Source organism: Mustela nivalis (genome assembly GCF_964662115.1).
Source record: "Mustela nivalis genome assembly, chromosome: 2".
Classification (NCBI taxonomy): Eukaryota; Metazoa; Chordata; class Mammalia; order Carnivora; family Mustelidae; genus Mustela; species Mustela nivalis.
The window spans coordinates 126,379,682-126,397,638 of NC_139021.1; the positions used below are offsets into that span (position 1 = coordinate 126,379,682).

The 17,957-nt window shown below is 44.7% G+C and overlaps 1 protein-coding gene across 1 annotated transcript in view; it reads left to right on the top strand.

The window, feature by feature from the left end:
- Nucleotides 1–17,957, top strand: part of LOC309859448 (uncharacterized protein) — a 275,428-nt gene that overhangs the window by 183,194 nt on the left and 74,277 nt on the right. Inside the window, exon 5 of the mRNA XM_082720132.1 lies at nucleotides 15,902–15,966. Coding sequence (XP_082576258.1) covers nucleotides 15,902–15,966 — 65 coding nt within the window. The remainder of the gene's footprint in view (nucleotides 1–15,901; nucleotides 15,967–17,957) is intronic.

The window sequence follows — 17,957 nt, forward strand, 5'->3', positions numbered from 1 at the left end:
CTTTCAACAGGCCATTTATGAATTAGCAAACAGATCAAGGGGAAAAGTGGGGCCTAACATCAGATTCACTCTTAGCACTTGTCTTTCTTTCTCTTTTTTTATCTTAGACCCTCAAGTCTTGGTTGCTTGGTCTTGCTTGAGACCTTTAAGCAAATATGTCTCCCCACCCCCCCCAAGCAAATGTTTAAAAAAATACTTTACACAGCTTTTCTAATTTTTATCAGTAGGGAGGTTAGTTTGATACTAGCTTCTCTGCCATAGTTGGACATAGAAGCAGTGGAGAGCTACTAAATGTTTAAGAGCTGGCTCTTGGGGCTGGGGGTGGGTGAGGAGAGTTTAATTTGTAGTGTTTGTTGATTTCCATAATGCAGATCCTCTCATGGCCAATTTTGGGTGACCAAACTAACATAATTGAACACAGAATTGAGCAGAGAAGCATACTGTGGGCTCTCATGAGCTATTACAGACAGGCTGTAGCACACTACTGTGTGTAAATGGGGTGTAATCCCATTCCATTGACTATTCTCCCCAATATGCGTGAAAAGCGCTGTTTATTCCACACCATTAATATTTCCATATCTAGGTATTGAGGGCCCCACTCTCTGAGTGATTGTGTATGGGGGCAGTTTATTAGTAGATAGGATCATTGGAAAGGTAGAGTTCTGTGTCTGAAATTTACATTGAAAAGAAGCAAAAAGTATGATTTCAGAAGGGGAGGTAGTCAGAAACACGAAGAAACTGCATTAGATATATTGAAAAAACTTAATGATAATTATAATAAATATTAAAGAAAGAAGTGGTATAATTTTCATCAGTGAAACGGGTAAAAAAAATTAAAACACATATTTAGATTACAAAATTCCACAAATAAGACCACACATAGCCCCAGACTCTCATATCTTGTGGGAAAGGAAGCAATTATAATCATTCTGGAAAGAAATATGTATCCCAGGACTGTTTTTACCCTGTGACCAAGTAATTCTGCTTTCATAAATAAACCTTAAGAAAGTAACCAAACATGGTGAAAAAAAGAAATCCACTTAAAAATGAAGAGGAATGGTAGATTATGTTTGTAGTAAATGAAAATGATGTTTTTCAAGAACTTTTAAAGATGTTAAACAGGATGTAAAATTAAAATAAAAACAGGATATGACGCTTCACATTTTACTGAATTTTGTGAAAATGGAAATTCATATGTATAGAGAAAGGAAAGGAAATAGATTTTAAAAATCATGGGATTATCTCTTACAGTGGAATTGTGGGCAATTTTTGTTTTCTTGTTTTCTTCATGTTACTTTTCAGATTTTCTAATTCTCTAAATAAATTTGTGTTACTCTTAAATTCTGAAAAAAGCCAAGAAGCATGGCAGCAGGGGGAAAAGATTTTTGTAACCCATCCCTAGGTATGCAAAGACCATTTTCTGTTTGAGATTAATAACCAGTCTAATTAGGAGAGTCTCAGTTGAATCATATGCTAAGCTGTTTGCAAATGTGCTGGTTATATTTTCCTATCTCTAGGTCAGAATTTTCTTCTGGTGCCATACTGTAATTTAACAAATAAATGTCAGATACTGAACAGAGAGAGGGAAAAAGGCAGTTCTTGGGGGACAAGTACAAGAGGCATTTAAGAAATAAGTTATTTTAAAATCAGATCACTTTGATGGACTTTGAACTTCCTCTAGATTGTATGGAACTGTGACATGGGGTTCTGAAGAAAGCACCTGCTGGCCCAGTGCTGAGCTCACAGGCCCTGAACAATGAAGACCTTTGAAAAGACAGAAAATCAGAATGTGTTCTATAGGGAGCCAGTCTTTCTTTCCCCAGGGGTTGTGCAGACTTGCTAGAACTTTCATGCTTTCTTTCCCCTACTTTCCAGTTATTTTTCCTTCCAAGTGGTGCTAGGCTAGAATTTATTTGAATTTCTGAAGACTTCTTAAACTGATTAGCGAGATTTCTCTGTTTGCTAAAGTTACTATCATTTTACCATCCGAGTTCTAAAGAATTAAAGAGCATATACGAGAAGATAAAAATAAGTGAAACGTACTGTTTTCCCCCCTTGTACCAAGAAAAGGGTTTTAGAGACTTAAAAGTAATTTTTTTGGTTATGAATATATATGTATATACATACATATAAGTGTATTTGTGTGTGTATACATATGTGTATCAACTTACTGTAGTTTTTAAAAACAGTTTCAAGATCTACTTTCCCATGAAAACAATGTTATGTTTGTGTTTCCACAGAAGTCTAATATTTAGCTCTGAAGATCTAAGTGAAAATGTTGCATATGTGTGTTTCAAAATAATATAATCTCACATTTTTAAACATCTTACTGTTTAAAAAGTGCTTTTATTGTAAAATGCAGCAAACACACAAAGAGAATGGATTGCATATATGCACAGTTTAAAGGATAATAGAAAAATGGGCAAGTGAGTTGTTACCATGTGGCCTAAAGGTAGAGGCCCGCTTAACCTCGTTTACATTACCACCTCGTACACATTTACACACCCACTCTCATGCCACCATTAAAAAAACACCAAAAACCAGAAAACAAAAAAAAAAAAAACCTCTCAGCAAAGTAGAAGTTGGTGGGAAATTCCTTAGTGTGAGGTAGGGCTTCTACCAAAAAACCCCTCTTCCAAACAGTGTTGAATGAATAGGAAAAAGCTATCCATTGTTTCCACTGGTATTCAACATTTTACTGGAGGCCTTAGCAAATGTAGAAGGTAGGAAGGAGAAATAAAAGGCACACTGATCAAAAAGGAAGAAGTGACATTTATATATTGAAAACTTGATTGTGTATGTAGAAAATCCTAAGGAATTTACAAGGAAACACAGAAGTAAGAAGAGAATTTGGCAAGCCCCCAGTAGGCAAGGTCAACATACGGAAGCCACAGCGTTTCTCTGTGTGCCCCAGTACGACCAGCCCTGCGGGTGCAGCCCGGGCACCTCGCCCGACTAGGGACGCCCCTGGACGCGCTCGTGGCGCCCGGAGAGGTTCATGGAGCCGGAGGTGTCGGAGCCCCGACTCAAACACCGGCCGGCGCGGGGGGAAGCTGGTGCCCTCTGCGGTGGCGACTCCACAGGAATTATCTAGGGGCACCGACGCCGGGGCAGCTCGGTCCGGTCCTCACTCCAGCTCCCGCCGCGCCCCTCTCCGCAGGCGCCGGCCCCCCTGGAGCGGCGCCCCCGCCCCCGCCCTTGGCTCCCAACGGGCGGGCACCGCAGGGACCGCGAGGAACCCGCGGGAGGACGCGCGGACTCGGATCGCCCGCTCGCATGCTCGATCCGGGCGGGGCCGGCTCGGAGGGTTCTGGGACAGGTCGCGGAGCTGGGGCGGGGCGGGGGTGGGGGGTGAGGGGTGCGGAGCAGCACGCGCACCCAGCGCGGGCGGGGGAGCCGCTGGCCGGCCGTTGGGATCGCCCTTTGCCCTCTCGCGCTTTTCGCCGCTCGTTGCAACGCAGCACGAGCTGGCCCGGTGGCCCCGCGACTCCCCGAGCCTAGAGCCCGTCGCGGCGGCTTCACCAACGAGCTTCGTCCCGCTGGCGTCTGCCCGGGACCGAGCTGGCCCGCACCTCCCCTCCGCCCGGTGAGCCGGCGGCGCCGCCAGGATCCCGCGGGTCCCTTGCCTCGGTCCCCCGCACGTCCCGGGGGGTATCCCGTCGGGCGGGCCCGGTGTCCCGCTCGGGCCCCCAGGAACAGTAACTACTTCCTCCAAGGACCACATGGACTCGCCGTTGGTCACCTGAGCAGTTCGGTGCCTTTAGGCGGTGGGAGCCCTTCTGTCATCCACCAGATCCTTCCGGGAGACTAGGCCGAGGGTCCTGGTAGGAGCGCTCCGGGAAGGCGCAGCGAGGGCGGACGACAACCAGGGACCGAAGGCATTCGGAGAAGAGGCCCCATCCGTGGGATCGTACTGGGCATCGAGGCCCCTGGAGGCCACTGGAGAGTTACTTCCTGCAGGTGCGGTTCTGGGTCTCTGAAGGGGAACCTCGCGTCTGAGCCCCGGAGATCGCTTGGGTACAAAAAACCCCGTGTCTTCTGTGAATGAGCTCCTTCACGACGCCCAGCTCAAGTGCCCCAGCCCTTTGGGGGAGTCATCGGGTTCAGCAGGGCTCTCTGGTCCGGTCTCACCCTGTGTCTGCTTCTCAAGAGGTCGACAAAGGCCGTCAGCCCAGTTCTCCATGTCCCCACGTTCAAGAAGAGACCGGGAGGAACGCTGTCCGGCCTGTCAAGGAGGACTTCTCCTCCACATCTGGCAGCCGGAAGGATGGAAAATCTCAGTGGCACTGCTGCGCCACTGCCCCTGTTGTAGGGGTGCAGGGAGCTGCCGGCGCCTCCGCAACTTCCTTGTACAGTCATTGCTGAAGACCTGGGTTTGGAGAAGACAACAGAGTGCCACTGGTTTAATAAGGTCTTCAAGCTAAACCCAAGGCCACATTGGACCACAGTGCCCTGCTGCCTGCCATGAGCCAGCTTCACTTTGCAGATCCTGGTTACTGAAATGTTACCAGCCCCTGACTTGGCTGACCTGTCCTCCAGGCCCTTGATCTTTTCCACTTCTCTACCTTCTCCCGTACCAAAGATTGCTTGTGAAAGATTGCTTATCCTCCTTTTGCCGTACCTGCCGATTCTTTCTTCTTTCAGGGTCAAGGTCGTCTTTGGGGTCCTACTTCATCATGAGAATGGAGGCCCTGGCATCCCCATCCGTCAGTCACAGCTGTAGCATCTTCTGTTTTGCTCTCCCCACACTCCTAGCACTGGGGTCCTTCACTCAGCCTGCCTCCCAGAGAATGGAGTCGCCTATGCCTGTGTGTGTGGATTCTCTTCCCGTTCTCCTTCCACACCCCCTCGGGCAGTTCCCAGGCTTCACAGGCTGGCTGCTCACTGCTTCTGCAGTCCTGTGCACTCTCATCAGCTGCGCATCTGGAGTTCCAGACCACTTTGGAATGCAGTGTCATGGACATGGACACCATCTGTGTTTTTCATACCTCCATCTTGAGGGAACTTCATCCCCCCAGGGTCTGGGGAGAACTTTTTATTTGCAGTGGCACTTCTTGATTCTGAGAACATGTCTCCCTGTGGCAGGCATTGCCTCAGGCTCTGTTCTGCCAGCTTACCCCAACAGTCAGCTACCCCAATGCAACTTCCAAGTTCCCTCTGACTCCAGAGCCACTCCTCAGCCCACATTTGGGGTCCCTGATGGGTGCAGCCTGGGGCCACCCAATTGTAGCCCTTTCCCTTTTGCAACTAGGCAGCCCCAGCAGAAGCTCCTAATTTAACACCTGTGATAGCCCAGCCACCCAAGGAAGCACAACTCAACGAGGTTTGTGGATTTGCTGTCCCCAGATTCCACCCTTCGGTGTCCCTGCCAGCACCCAGCCACAACTGGGAGCCATCCCAGACATTTTCCCATTGGTACAGCTACTACTTTTGGCTTTAGAGCTGCTGCCAGCGTGCCCAGCATTGGGGACAGTAACTCACTTTACTAACCACTGCAGACCTATCGGTGTTTATGGGTTCTGCAGCCTTAACGGGTAGCAACAGTTTGGGGATGACTTAGGCTGCCCAGGACCCACCTTCATTCTGGAACACTCAACTTTGGTGCAGGATGAAGCAGACTCCAGTACCTCATGTTAAGGACTCTTAGATCTGGCCGTCTGGGTCCTGATGGCCAATAACACTCCAGTTGTGAATGGGGGGTCCACCTGTACAGAGAGCACATCTGTCCTGGGAGACTCTTTCCTTCCTGCCTATAGTCAGAGCCCTTGGGGCTAGCTGGGCAAAGGCACATCTGTAGCTATTGGAGGAGTCAGCACCACTGAGAAGAAATGAGTGCCAGGTGACACCTTTGTTTTTTCCCGTGTCAGATCTGTGGGGACCCTTCGTGTGAGAGCACATCTGTTGCAGCTGAAGAGACCAGCACCATCCTACGTTGGGTGGTACTTCTCTTGCCGCCTTTCATCAGGGTTCCTCAGGTCTCCCCTCCCCCCACCCCACTGCTGGCCACAGCAGGTGGGCTGCAGTGGGAGGGATTAGCTCTCTACTTGTGCTGGAGATCCTTCTCTTCATGCTTTAGAGCAGCTGAGGCACGCCTGGCCAGACTCCAGCTTCAGAAGTCACAGCAGCCAGTAGCATACCAGTGCTTGTAGGTGCTCCTGTTTCTACCTACAGTCAGAGCCCCTGGGGCCCGTGTGGTACAGAGGAATCTGACATCACCAGGCTTGGGCTTGGTGACCTTCCACCAACATTCTGAGCTGCTGGGATGCTCATAGTCAAAGCAGGCTCCTGTTGCAGTCAGACAGACCATGTCACACAGTTTTGGGGAGATAATTCAGCTTTCGCTTGTAGGCAGAATACCTGGCCAGCCAACCACGGTACTCCCTTTGACTTTTAGGTGTTAGCACTACTGAGAAAATACCTATGCTTGGAGGCACCTTTATTCCTACCTTTGGTCAGAGTAATGCCAAGTTCAGCCTTCTGTCTGGGGCACCGCTCAGGACTAGTGGGAGACAGAAGTGAAGGAGCACCCACTCTTCATATTCTTCTACTGCAAGATGCAGATCTCAGCATTTAAGAAACAGATGCTTGCCTGAATGGAACCTGCTCTGCTGGGAAGAGGCTCGGCCCCCTAAAGTTTTGTCAAGCAAACAGAACCTACTCCTTCCTACTGTAAGCCGGAGGTCTCACACCTTGGGGTATGTGTGTGTCTGAGAGTGTGGGACAGATGAGGCTGGTCAGCAATCAAGACTTGAGAAGTTACTCCATGGAGAGTAGAAGAGAGTTCTTTCTCTATGTAGCATCAGCTGAGCCCTTCTTGACTTTGACTTTTAGCCTGGCCGACCCCTAGCCTGGCTGACCCCCACTCTGGGTCAGTTTTCCACTCATTTTGGACCTGGTGGGTGCCCCCTGTGCCTATTGTGCCCCTCCTCCTTGCTCCTTACTCATTTGCTCTAATGAGCCCAATCTTTCTGTCCCAGATTTCATGTATAAAGCCTTGTTCTTGCCAATTCATCCTCTGCTCATGTGTCTTTGCTCTTGGGCTTGGCTTTAGAGGAAGAATGGTGTATGAATGATGACACGTTTTGGCCAAAACCTAATTATGAAAAGTTTTGTGTGGTTCTCAGCAAATAGGAAGTGAATGTTCCCCCACTTTCTGGCCTCAGGTGCTGACTGCCGTAGCGTCTGTGTTGCTAGTGGAAGGAGAGCAGCCCAAGAGGACGTGAGACCCAGGGGATGGAGAGATGCGGAGGCTTGCCCTGGCCTTTTCCCTCTGGGTTTCTCTCCTACCATTTGACCTCATTGCAGATGAGACTGTTTCCCATGTGTGTTCAGAAACCACAGTGTCATTTAAAAATGTTCTGATGTCTTTTCTTTTGGTCTTTTAATTTAGGCTTAGGCCAGTTATTTTCATATGTCCACACTCTACCCAGAGAGGATGGGCCTAGCATCTAGGTTCATGGACTTGTAGGAATAAAGGCAGGAAGAGCTCACACCTGCTCTGCAATGATGGAAAATGTAAACATATTACAATTGTTATCACACTGCTTAAAAAACCAGAACATACCCTCTTTTCAGCTGACTAACTAGATAGGGCTTCTCTGGGAAAATAACCAGTTCAGCTCTTGTCTGTACCACTAAGATACCAAATTGCAGGAGTTACACTTTCATCGGAAAACGGCTGACCTTAGAGTCCTGGGGTGTCCGCACTAGATTTAATTGCTGCCAATGCAACCATTTCTAAGATATTTTACATGAGGAGAAAACCTACTTAAGGTGGGGGAGAGGGAGAAGGACAAGCATTTCTCCTGGCAAGTTTCATATTATTTTATTAGAATTTATTATGACTCTGTAGTAGACTCTTCTTGGCCCTAGTGATAGAGTTGAAAAAGATCTCTTGCCCCAGAGGAGTTTGCAGTGTATTGGGGAAGACAGAGGAGCAGACCAAAACTTACAACTGGAAGGCCAAGTGCTAGGGTAATGGGATAAGGCAAGAAGGAGATGAAACTAAATCTGACATAGAAGGAAAGGAATGAGTTGCCCCTTAAAGAAGAAAAGGGAAGGAGCCAGGTGGGGAAGGGCTATTTCCAGGTCAAGGAGACCATATGTAAACAGTTCAGGTAGGGACGGAGGTCCCGAGCCAGCGGGGCACCAGGCAGGAGTCCGGTGTGCCTAGTGGCTGAATTGGGCTGGGAGACGCTGTTGCAGGATTCAGCAGTGCGGGTGGTGAACACACCTGTCGTGAACACGTCGTATACCACGATGCGGCATTTGTCTAGCACCCTGAGAGGGAGCGGAGTCATGAAAGGATTGTGGGCAAACAAGGGGCAAGATTATATGTAAACTTTAGAAACACCTCTGTGGCTGTGTGAGAAGGGAAGAATTAAATGGGAGCTGGAGCAGAGGCAAAGAGGCTTATGGGGGACTTTGCAGTGATCCTGGCAGAGACAAGACCACGGGCTCCTCAGTCATTGGTGGGGACGGTGACGGGGGGACGAGGGGTGACAGGAGAGAGAGGTGAGGTAGAGAGTTTCAGCAAGACCTTGCCCCTTCTTGTCATCTCTTGTGGGCAAAATACACATGAGTGGTTTTGGCAAAAATAATACAAGTGCAATTTTTAATAGTGTGAGAAGCCAATGGAAAGCTCAGGTAATATTCAGCAGGCAGTTTATTTAATCATTACTAGTTCAATCATTATCAATTTAACACATTTATTGAGCATCTGGAATGTGTTAAAGACCATTTTAGGTAGTGGCATCAATTACAAAAAGGCAAATTCCCTGGTCCTTTGTGGAGCCTATGTTCTAGATGGAGGGGAAAAAATAATAAACAGTGAACACAATATTATCTGGTAGGTTAGCCAGTAACAAATGTTGTGGAGAATAAAGCAGTATATAGGGTTGAGACTGGGGTAGAGAGAAGCATAGATTTCAGTTTTAAAAGAGTGGACAAAGCAACCCTTACTGGGAAGGTAAGATTTGAGCAATTGAATAGGCCATGGATGTATAAGGGAAAAGCATTCCACAAAGTGGGAATGGCCACTGCTAAGCCCAGGGAAATGATGCCTGGTATTCTCAGAAGCAAGGAAGTAAGCTAATGGGTCTGGAATGGGGTCAGCAAGTGGGACAGTGGGAAGAGAGGAGGACAGAGAGGAAAGGGGTGGGGGAACCAGGCCACGAGGGCCTCGCAGTCTATAGTAAGAAAGCTGACTTTTAGTTGGTGATGGGAATGTTTGGAGGGTTAGAGCAAAGGATGACATGATCTGACAGGTTTTAACAGGATCATTCTGTTTGCTGGCATGATGGTGGAAGCAGGAAGACTTGTCAGGAGGCTTAGGCTGCAGTCATTACGCAGGCGTAATGATGACTTGGACACAGTGATGGGAAAGAAGTGTCAGAGTTTTCTATGTATGTGGGAATATTCACCATGAGGCTGGATGACAGGAGGGCGTGCTGCTGGGGGAGAGGAGTGCATAGAGTTGGCACCATAGGCTAGAGAAGAATTTTGGCTTCATCAGTGCATACTCGTTTATCAGACCCATGGAAACCAGCAGGTGAAGGAGATTTCAGAAGGGAAAAATAAGGAGAAGATTGAGGATATCAACCTTCTTGATATGTGTGGTTGAGACGTTGGTTGTATGTCTAGAGAAAAGCCTGAGATCTTAACCTCACACCACCTCATAAACAAATTTCAGATGGATTGAAGACACCAAATATTAAAAACAAAATTATGAGGGTTTAGAAAAAAGTTTAGGAGATGCTATTTATAATTTTGGGATATGAAGGAGTTCTTAAGATTAAAAATCATAAAATACTGAGAAATATGACTTCATTGAAATGAATATCCTTTTATTTAAAAACCATAAACAAGATGAAAAGACAGGACAGACTTCATACTTTTTTCTCCTCAAAAGGCACAGTTCAGAAAGTGAACCAGCAAGATGCAGACTGGGTAAAATATTTGCAAAACATATATCTAACCAAGGCTGGTGAAGGAGTCTTACCATTTGGTAATAAAATGCCAGATTCCTCCATAAAATACGGGTAAAACATTTGAATAATCCTTTTACAAGGAAGATGCACGAATGTCCAATAACATTAAAAAAACCCCTCATCATTAGTCTTCAAGGAAAGGAAGATTAAAACCACAGTGAGATACCATTCCATACTCACCAAAATGGATAAAGTTGAAAAAACCTGATAGCTTCAAATGTCAGCAGAGATCTGGAGTGTCTGCACATCTCCTCAACCTCAGTTAAGAATGTGAAGTCTCTCACTTTGAGAGATGTTCATGCGATTCCTCATATAACTATACACATACCTGTCCTGACTCAATGGTTTTATTCCTACGCATTTACCCAAGAGAGATGTACACAAAGACACTTGTACCAGAATATTCATAGCAGTTTTAGTCAAATGAAGCCAAATCTGGAAATATCACAGGTGTCCATCTGTAAGAAAACGGAAAACAAACTCTGGTGTGTTTATACTACTCAGCTGTCAGAAGGAGTAGATCTTGATAGCAGGTAACAGCATGGAGGATTCATGAAAACCCCATGCTGAGTGAAAGGAGCCTTCTGCCTGGGAGCGCATCCTGAATGTTTCACCATGTGGAATATGCTAGAACAGACCAAAGTTACCTGAAGTGGAAATAATCTCTGAAATGTTGGGGAGGGACTGCGGAAGGACTGTCTGAACCCAGGGATGCGGCTGGTCCCTAGCAAGGAGCAGAGCAGGGAATTGCCCCTAACGGGGGCAAGAACTGAGCTGTTCTTTCCCTGGGCTACCGTCCTGCATCCGAATTAGGCAATTACTTCATGGGTGAAGTTGCCAGTTTACTCAGCAATACCAAGTGAATCATATGCTGACTATTTCTCACTCCTTTAAGTGAGATTTATAGTTTTCTTATTATATGTCTGCTTAAAATGAGCAAATATATAAGAAAACGTGTAAAGGAGAAATAAGAGTGCATTTTAGATATTCTTACTGTGGTAGGTAGAATTCTTGAGATGGCCTCTAAGATTCCTTGGAATCTTGGTGTAGACACTCTGAATTGCCTCCCTCATCCTTTGAGTGTGGGCAGGACCTGTGAATATCATGCTTATCACTCTAAGTCATTATGCTACCCTTGATGGGAAAGGGAAATTATCCTATTATCTTGGGTGGGCCTGACCCAATCAGTTGAACTTTAAGTGAATCAGGGGCAGACATTCTCCTGTTGGCCTGGGAAAAACAGTCATGCCATGAACTACCTGTGGAGGAGCCATGTGGTTAAGACCTGAGGGAAGGCCCTAGCTAACATCTAGCCAGAAAATGTGACCTCAGTCCTACAACTGTTAGGAATAGAATTCTGCAACAGCTTGAGTGGATTAGAGAGAATCTTGAATCCCAGAGGAGACCGCAGCCCCAGCCAATACCGTATCAGCCTGTGAGACCTTGAGCAGAGAGCTCATCTCTACTGTTCCTGGACTTTGGGTCCATGGAAACTATGAGGTATAAAGACATGTTTCAAGCCACTAAGTAATTTTTAATGTAGCAATTGAAAATGATTATATGCATATATCCAGTGACTTTAGTAGACATTGGAAAGTTTTTCAGTTCAGGAAATATACTAGAAGTAAGGCAGGAGGCTAGCAGGGAGGATAAGGCTTGAACCAGACTCCCTGGAAACCTAACCACAGGGAGATTTGGAAAGAGTCCCATGAGTGCTTGGGAGGCCTGTTTCCTGAGCTGAGTTGAATGGAGGGGTCTTCATCCTCAGGCTTGAACTTTGGGTGTGACTGGAATGTTTCTGTGTCCTTCCATGGGATAAAGAAATTTTCCTGGGAAAGGAGGCTGGTTCTCTCACTTATGAGTGTAGTTGTATTAATACTATTTAGTTGGGCAGTTCATACTTTCACTCTCCCAGATAACTTTCATTGTGGCTTGGTTTCCTGGGGGTCTTTATTCTTAGGACCACCTGCTGTGAAGTCATGCTGAGCTTGTCCACCTGGAATCGCAGATGCTTGTGTTTGGACACGAATATAGGGCGTCCCATCCTGACTCCCAGCCTCTTCGAGAGAGGGGCCTGTGGTCTCTTACCGGTCCAGCTAGTCCAGCTGTGGTTTGTGAGGATGTCCCAGTCTTAGCGTGAGTGCTTTAGAACAATGAACATAAGTAATATCTTCTAATTATCTCTCTTTTCTTCACTCAAACATCTTTTTTCCTTTAATTGTTCTACTTCTGGAAAGAGTTCCGGAATCCCCAGTCTCCTCCTTGGACACCCAAAGGAAACTATGTTACACAGTGATGCTTTAGGTAAACTAGGTATCTACAGGGCTCAATGCTACCTTCTTCCATTTAGCCCTGACTGATATAGGGCTGTGGTTAACCAGTAAGTTAATTTAAATATTCAGGCAAGATTTAGTGAACTCTTACATGTACCTGGAATTTTGCAAGGATCCAGGAGTGTAAACATAAAATGACATGACTCTGCCCCCTTACTACCAGAGTTTAAAATTTAGTTAGAGAAATAGCATGTGCACAATTAATAAGATGCCATATGAGGATTGTGTAATAAGCTGAATTCACAGCTTCTAGGAAAGCCCAGGTGCTTTGTAATTGCCAGTTTCTCTTTTTCTTCCTCTACACAAGATTTCATGGAAGATTGCTTCTGGGAATGCTCAAACTCTGAGAAGATTCGTAGAGTGCTGCCTTACCCCTGGCACCCCCAGCTCCAGCTGCTGCAGTGGAGATATTAGGGGGACATAGCCCTGATGTCATCTCCTTGTTCATATGCTGGAAAGGACCTGAATTAAAGAAAGGCACTGTATCTCACGTGAAATGATGGGGCAGAACCCCCATGCAGACCACTTGAGGATTTTTTTTTTTTAAGATTTATTTTATTATTCATTAGAGAGAGCAGGGGGAGGGGCAGGAGGAGGGGAAGAGAGAGAATCCTCAAGCAGACTTACCCTCCCCGCAATACCCCCCATCCCTAGGAGGGAGCCCAACACGGAACTGGATCTCAGGACCCTCAGATCATGACCGGAGGAGAAATCAACTGTCGGCCGCTCCACCAACTGAGTCACCCAGGTGCCCCCCACTTGAGGATTCTTCTCTGGGTCTGTTCTTAAGAAAAAAATTAGTCTTGCCAAATTCAAGCCTGATTCTGATAAAGCCTCTAATTTTCTCTTTGCTTTTATAGGAACTGTAGAATAGAGGAAAGTGTTAGACAACATTAATTGATTGTAATGCACCAAATAGAGAATGTGAGAAAAATCTATGGACAAATTAGCTAATTTCTTCAAGAAATAAATGAAAATAATAAAAAAGGGGGAAGAGGAACTTACAGATTAAAAGACAATCAAGAAATATATGACATATCCAAACTAAACAAAGATGTATTGTTTAGATCTGGGTTCAAATATTCCAGCTGTAAAAGCCAAACCTTACTGAGATCATTGGACACAGTTGAGTACTGATTCTCTATTTAATATTAACTAATGGTTATTTTTATATGATCAAAGATAAAGATATTTTGGCTTTCTTAATAAAGGAGTCTGTAATGTTCATGATATACACGGAAGTATTTGTGGATGAAACAATATATTTCTGGATTTTAAAAAATGTAAAAAAATATAAAAATGTCAAAAGTGTAAAAAAGTGTGGTTAGGTATAAGGAGATGGAGAATTGAAGAAAGCAGGATGTTCATCTTTTGTTAACAGCATGTTGAAATGAGTGGTGGAGTCTTGGTTCTTCACTTTACTTTTTCTTTTACTTTTTTATGTCTCAAAATTTCAATTAAGAAGTGTTAAAAAAAAACATGGTCCTATGGCAACTATTTGTTAAGAGTTTTTTCTCATTGCCACAATTTTGTGTTTTCCAGGACACTACACTTGTAATTATTTTGGCAATCTTTCAGTATCAGCCTGATACTGTTTTAAAAGTATTTTATTTATATTGCAGTTCTCACCATTCATGTCAAAGGTAAAGGGTATCATCTGAAGGGACTCTGTGGGGAGGAAGAGGACATAAGTCAAGCAGTTCTGTGTGTAGTCTGCTCTGACCCAAACAAACAGACTGCTATTTCTAATTTCATATTTCAATTATTGAAGTGTATTATCAAATTATTGTTATTATAATTAACATGTAAAAAGCTAGTGATTACTTACATATATTACTTGATGAGTGTGGGGATGAGTACACACCCATGAATTTATCATTACCTTCAAGGCCATCAACTCTCAGTTTTCTCGTGCCCCCTTTACTACTACTACTACTACTATTATTATTGTTATTTGTGGTAAGAATATTTAACATAAGATCTATCTTCTTAGCAACTTTTCAGTATACAAGCTACTGTAAGCTATAGCAATCATACTGTATAGTAGATCTCCAGAACTTGCCTTACACAATTTTTAAATTTTTAAATTTTAATTTTAGTATAAGTTAACATGCAGTGTAACAGTATTAGTTTCAGGTGTACAATACAGTGATTCAACACTTCCATACAACACCTGGTACTCATCACAAGTGCCCTCCTTCATCACCTATTTCATCCAAACCACCATCTACCTCTCCTCCGGTAACCATCAGTTTGTTCTCTATAGTTAAGAGTATATTTCTTGGTTTGCCTCTTTGCGTCCGCCACCCCCCCTTTGCTCATTTGTTTTGTTTTTTAAATTCCACATATAGGTGAAATCATACAGGAATTATCTTTCTCTGACTTACTTATTTCACTTAACGTTATACTTTCTAGACCTATCCATATTGCAAATGGCCAAGATTTCATTCTTTGTCATGGCTGAGTAATATTCCAATGTGTGTATATAACACACCTCCCTCATCCATTCATCAATCAGTGGCTACTTGGGCTGCCTCCATAATTTAGCTATTGTAAATAATGCTCCTATAAACATAGTGGTGCATGTAATCTTTTGAATTCATGGTTTTGTATTCTTTGGGTAAATACATAGTAGTGCAATTGCTGGGTCATAGGGTAGTTCTATTTTTAACTTTCTGAGAAATCTCTGTATAGTTTTCCACAGTGACTGCCAGTTTGTACTTCTAACAATAGTACACAAAGCGTCCTTTTTCTCCACATCCTTGGGAACACTTGTTTCTTGTGTTTTTGATTTTAGCCATCAGACATGTGTGAGGTGATACTTCATTGCAGTTTTGATTTGCATTTCCCTTATGATGAGTAATGTTGAGCATCTTTTCATGTGTCCGTTGGCCATCTGTATGTCTTCTTTGGAGATATATCTGTTCATGTCTTCTGCCCATTTTAATTGGACTATTTGTTTTCTTTTTTTCTTGTGTTGTATAAGTTATTTATGTATTTTGGATACTAACTCTTTATCAGATATGTCATTTGTCATTCTTCTCTTGCTGTTTGGTTTTGTTGATTATTTCCTTCACTGTGCAGAAACTTTTTATTTTGATGTAGTCCAAATAGTTTATTTTCGCTTCAATTTTCTTTGCCTTAGGGGACATAGCTAGAAAAATATTGCTATGGCCAATGTCAGAGAGATTACCTCCTGTGCTCTCATTTAGGATTTTTATGGTTTCAGGCCACATATTTAGGTCTTTAATCCATTTTGAGTTTATTTTTGTGTATGGTGTGAGAAAGTGGTTCAGTTTCATTCTTTTGCATGTTGCGGTCCAGTTTTCCCAACACTGTTTGTTGAAGAGACTGTCTTTTTCCATTGGATATTCTTTCAAGCTCTGTTGAAGATTAATTGACCATATAATTGTGGGTTTATTTCTGGGTTTTCTATTCTGTTCTATTGATCTCTGTGTCCTGGGCTTGAGCCCCTCGTCGGGCTCTGTGCTGATTGGGGAGTCTGCTTGAGAATTTTCTCTCTCCATCTCCCTGTGCCCCACTCTCTCTCTCAAATAAATCTTTTTTTTTTTTTTAAAGGCCCTTTACGTCACTCATCACCAGGGAAATGCAAATCAAAACCACAATGAGATCAACTCACACCTGTTAAGATGGCTATTATTACAAAAACAAGAGTTGGGTAGGATGTGGAGAAAAGGGAACTTCGGTACACTATTGGTGGGAATGTAAAATGGTGCGGATGTAAGGGCCTGTTCAGCCAGAGCGGCCCCACCCTGGTTGAACTGCCATTTTGTTGTAAAACTTAAACTGACTCCCCCCACCCCCTCCCCGGCCAGGGGAACTTACTTAAAAGCAAGCCAGGGAAACCAGTCCCAGGGAACAAAGTCCAAATACAATGGTGGCTCAGGCCAGGAGGAGGTAAGGAGGTATTCAATCAGTGGGGGCACATACTGTCTCCTAGCTACCAAGGAGTAAGGGCCCTGCCCTTTGGGCACCTTTTGGGCACCAATTCGGAACTAGGTGATAGGCAGGTTCAAATGTCTACTAGGGTAAATTGTAATTCAGTTGGTGGCCTAGCATCACTGTGGAGTTTCCTGTGTATGTTACAATCTCATTGGCCACCCGGGTGTGGCCAGGCCCAACCACATGACCTTTGCTCTATAAAAGTTAGTCTGGAAAGCAGGGAGGGGTCGTCCTCTCTGTAGGGGCGGCCCCGACTGGTCTGTTTGACGGTGGGTCTGATTCCTGATGCTTGGCGCGAAATAAAGCTTTGCTTGACCTTCGCTTTGTATCAGTCTCGCTGCTTTAATCACGGACCCATTTTTGGGGTACCTAATTTTTGGGGGACCCAACACAGACACTATGGAAAACAGTATAGAGGACCCTTAAAAAATAAAAAATGGAACTACTATATAATCCAGCAATTTCAGTTCTGGTATTTTTCTAAGGGAATTGAAATCAAAATTTCAAAGAGATACTTGCACTCCCATATTCACTGCAGCATTATTCACAATAGTCAAGATCATAGAAATTATTGTTTTTTTTATCATGATGAATCTGATTTTTATACAAAATCCCCAATTTTAAAAGGCACAAATAATATAAATCAGTGAAACTCTGCAGAACAGGCAAAGAGGTCGACATTTGGTATTTCTATGTGCTGACCATTGTTCTAAGCATGTTGCAGGACTCTGTGGTTCTAGGTGAGAATCATGTGGATGGGTAGGGGGTTAGAATGCAGAAGAAGTGAGCGTGGGGCTCCCATGGTGCAGATGGGTCGGTCAGCCTGATTCCTCACAGTGGAGGTGGAAGGATGGCCTGAGTGCCGCGTTCGCCTCTCTCCTGTTGACCTGGCCCAGTGCTGCCTTTACAAGCGCTGCGGACAAGGGGATGTTTCATCCCTCCTGTGTTCTTCATCTGCTTTGTCTTTGCTCTCCTCCCTCTGTTCTCTGGATATTAGTTGTGGGCAATAGAAGAGGAACAATAACAGTGGAAATGCTAAGCTGCAAGCTTTTGTTCCTAACTTGCCCTGGGTGGAACTCTTTACAACAGAGGAACTCAATTAGTGAATTGGACTTCTGTTCAAACCTTATCCAAAAATCTATAGGCACTAAGAAAATGCTGTTCTCTCCTGATCTGTGGTTGCCTGGAGCTGTTACAAAGGAAGTGTCACTGCCCTGGATCCCTGTTTCAGGAGAAGAGAGACCCATTAGTCAAGGGGGTGGGAGGACTCGTTCAAGTTGCCTTTGCAGGCACTGCAGGGAGAGAAGGATGCTGTCTCCGGAGAGGTCCAGACCTCTGAGGGCAGAGGGAAAATGAAGGTCCCTGAGTGACAGCTCATCATATGGAGAAGCAAGGGTAGAGCCTCCAAAAGAGCCTAGCCCTCAGTCTCAAAGTCTGTGCTGGGTATGACCCAAGTTCAAGCCCAGTGCTACCTCTGGCCAGTCGTGGCAGCTAAGAAGGAGGCATCTTGTGCACGGGACCTTTAACAGAGGACCCAGGCTGGATCAGAGGGACTCTTCTCTCATGTTCTGTGGGCAGAAGTGGGGACTGAAATTCTCCATCACACCACTCTCTGTGGCTCATATATACAGGGTGTCCCCGAAATCTTAGTGTGGTTTTCAGCTTTACGATC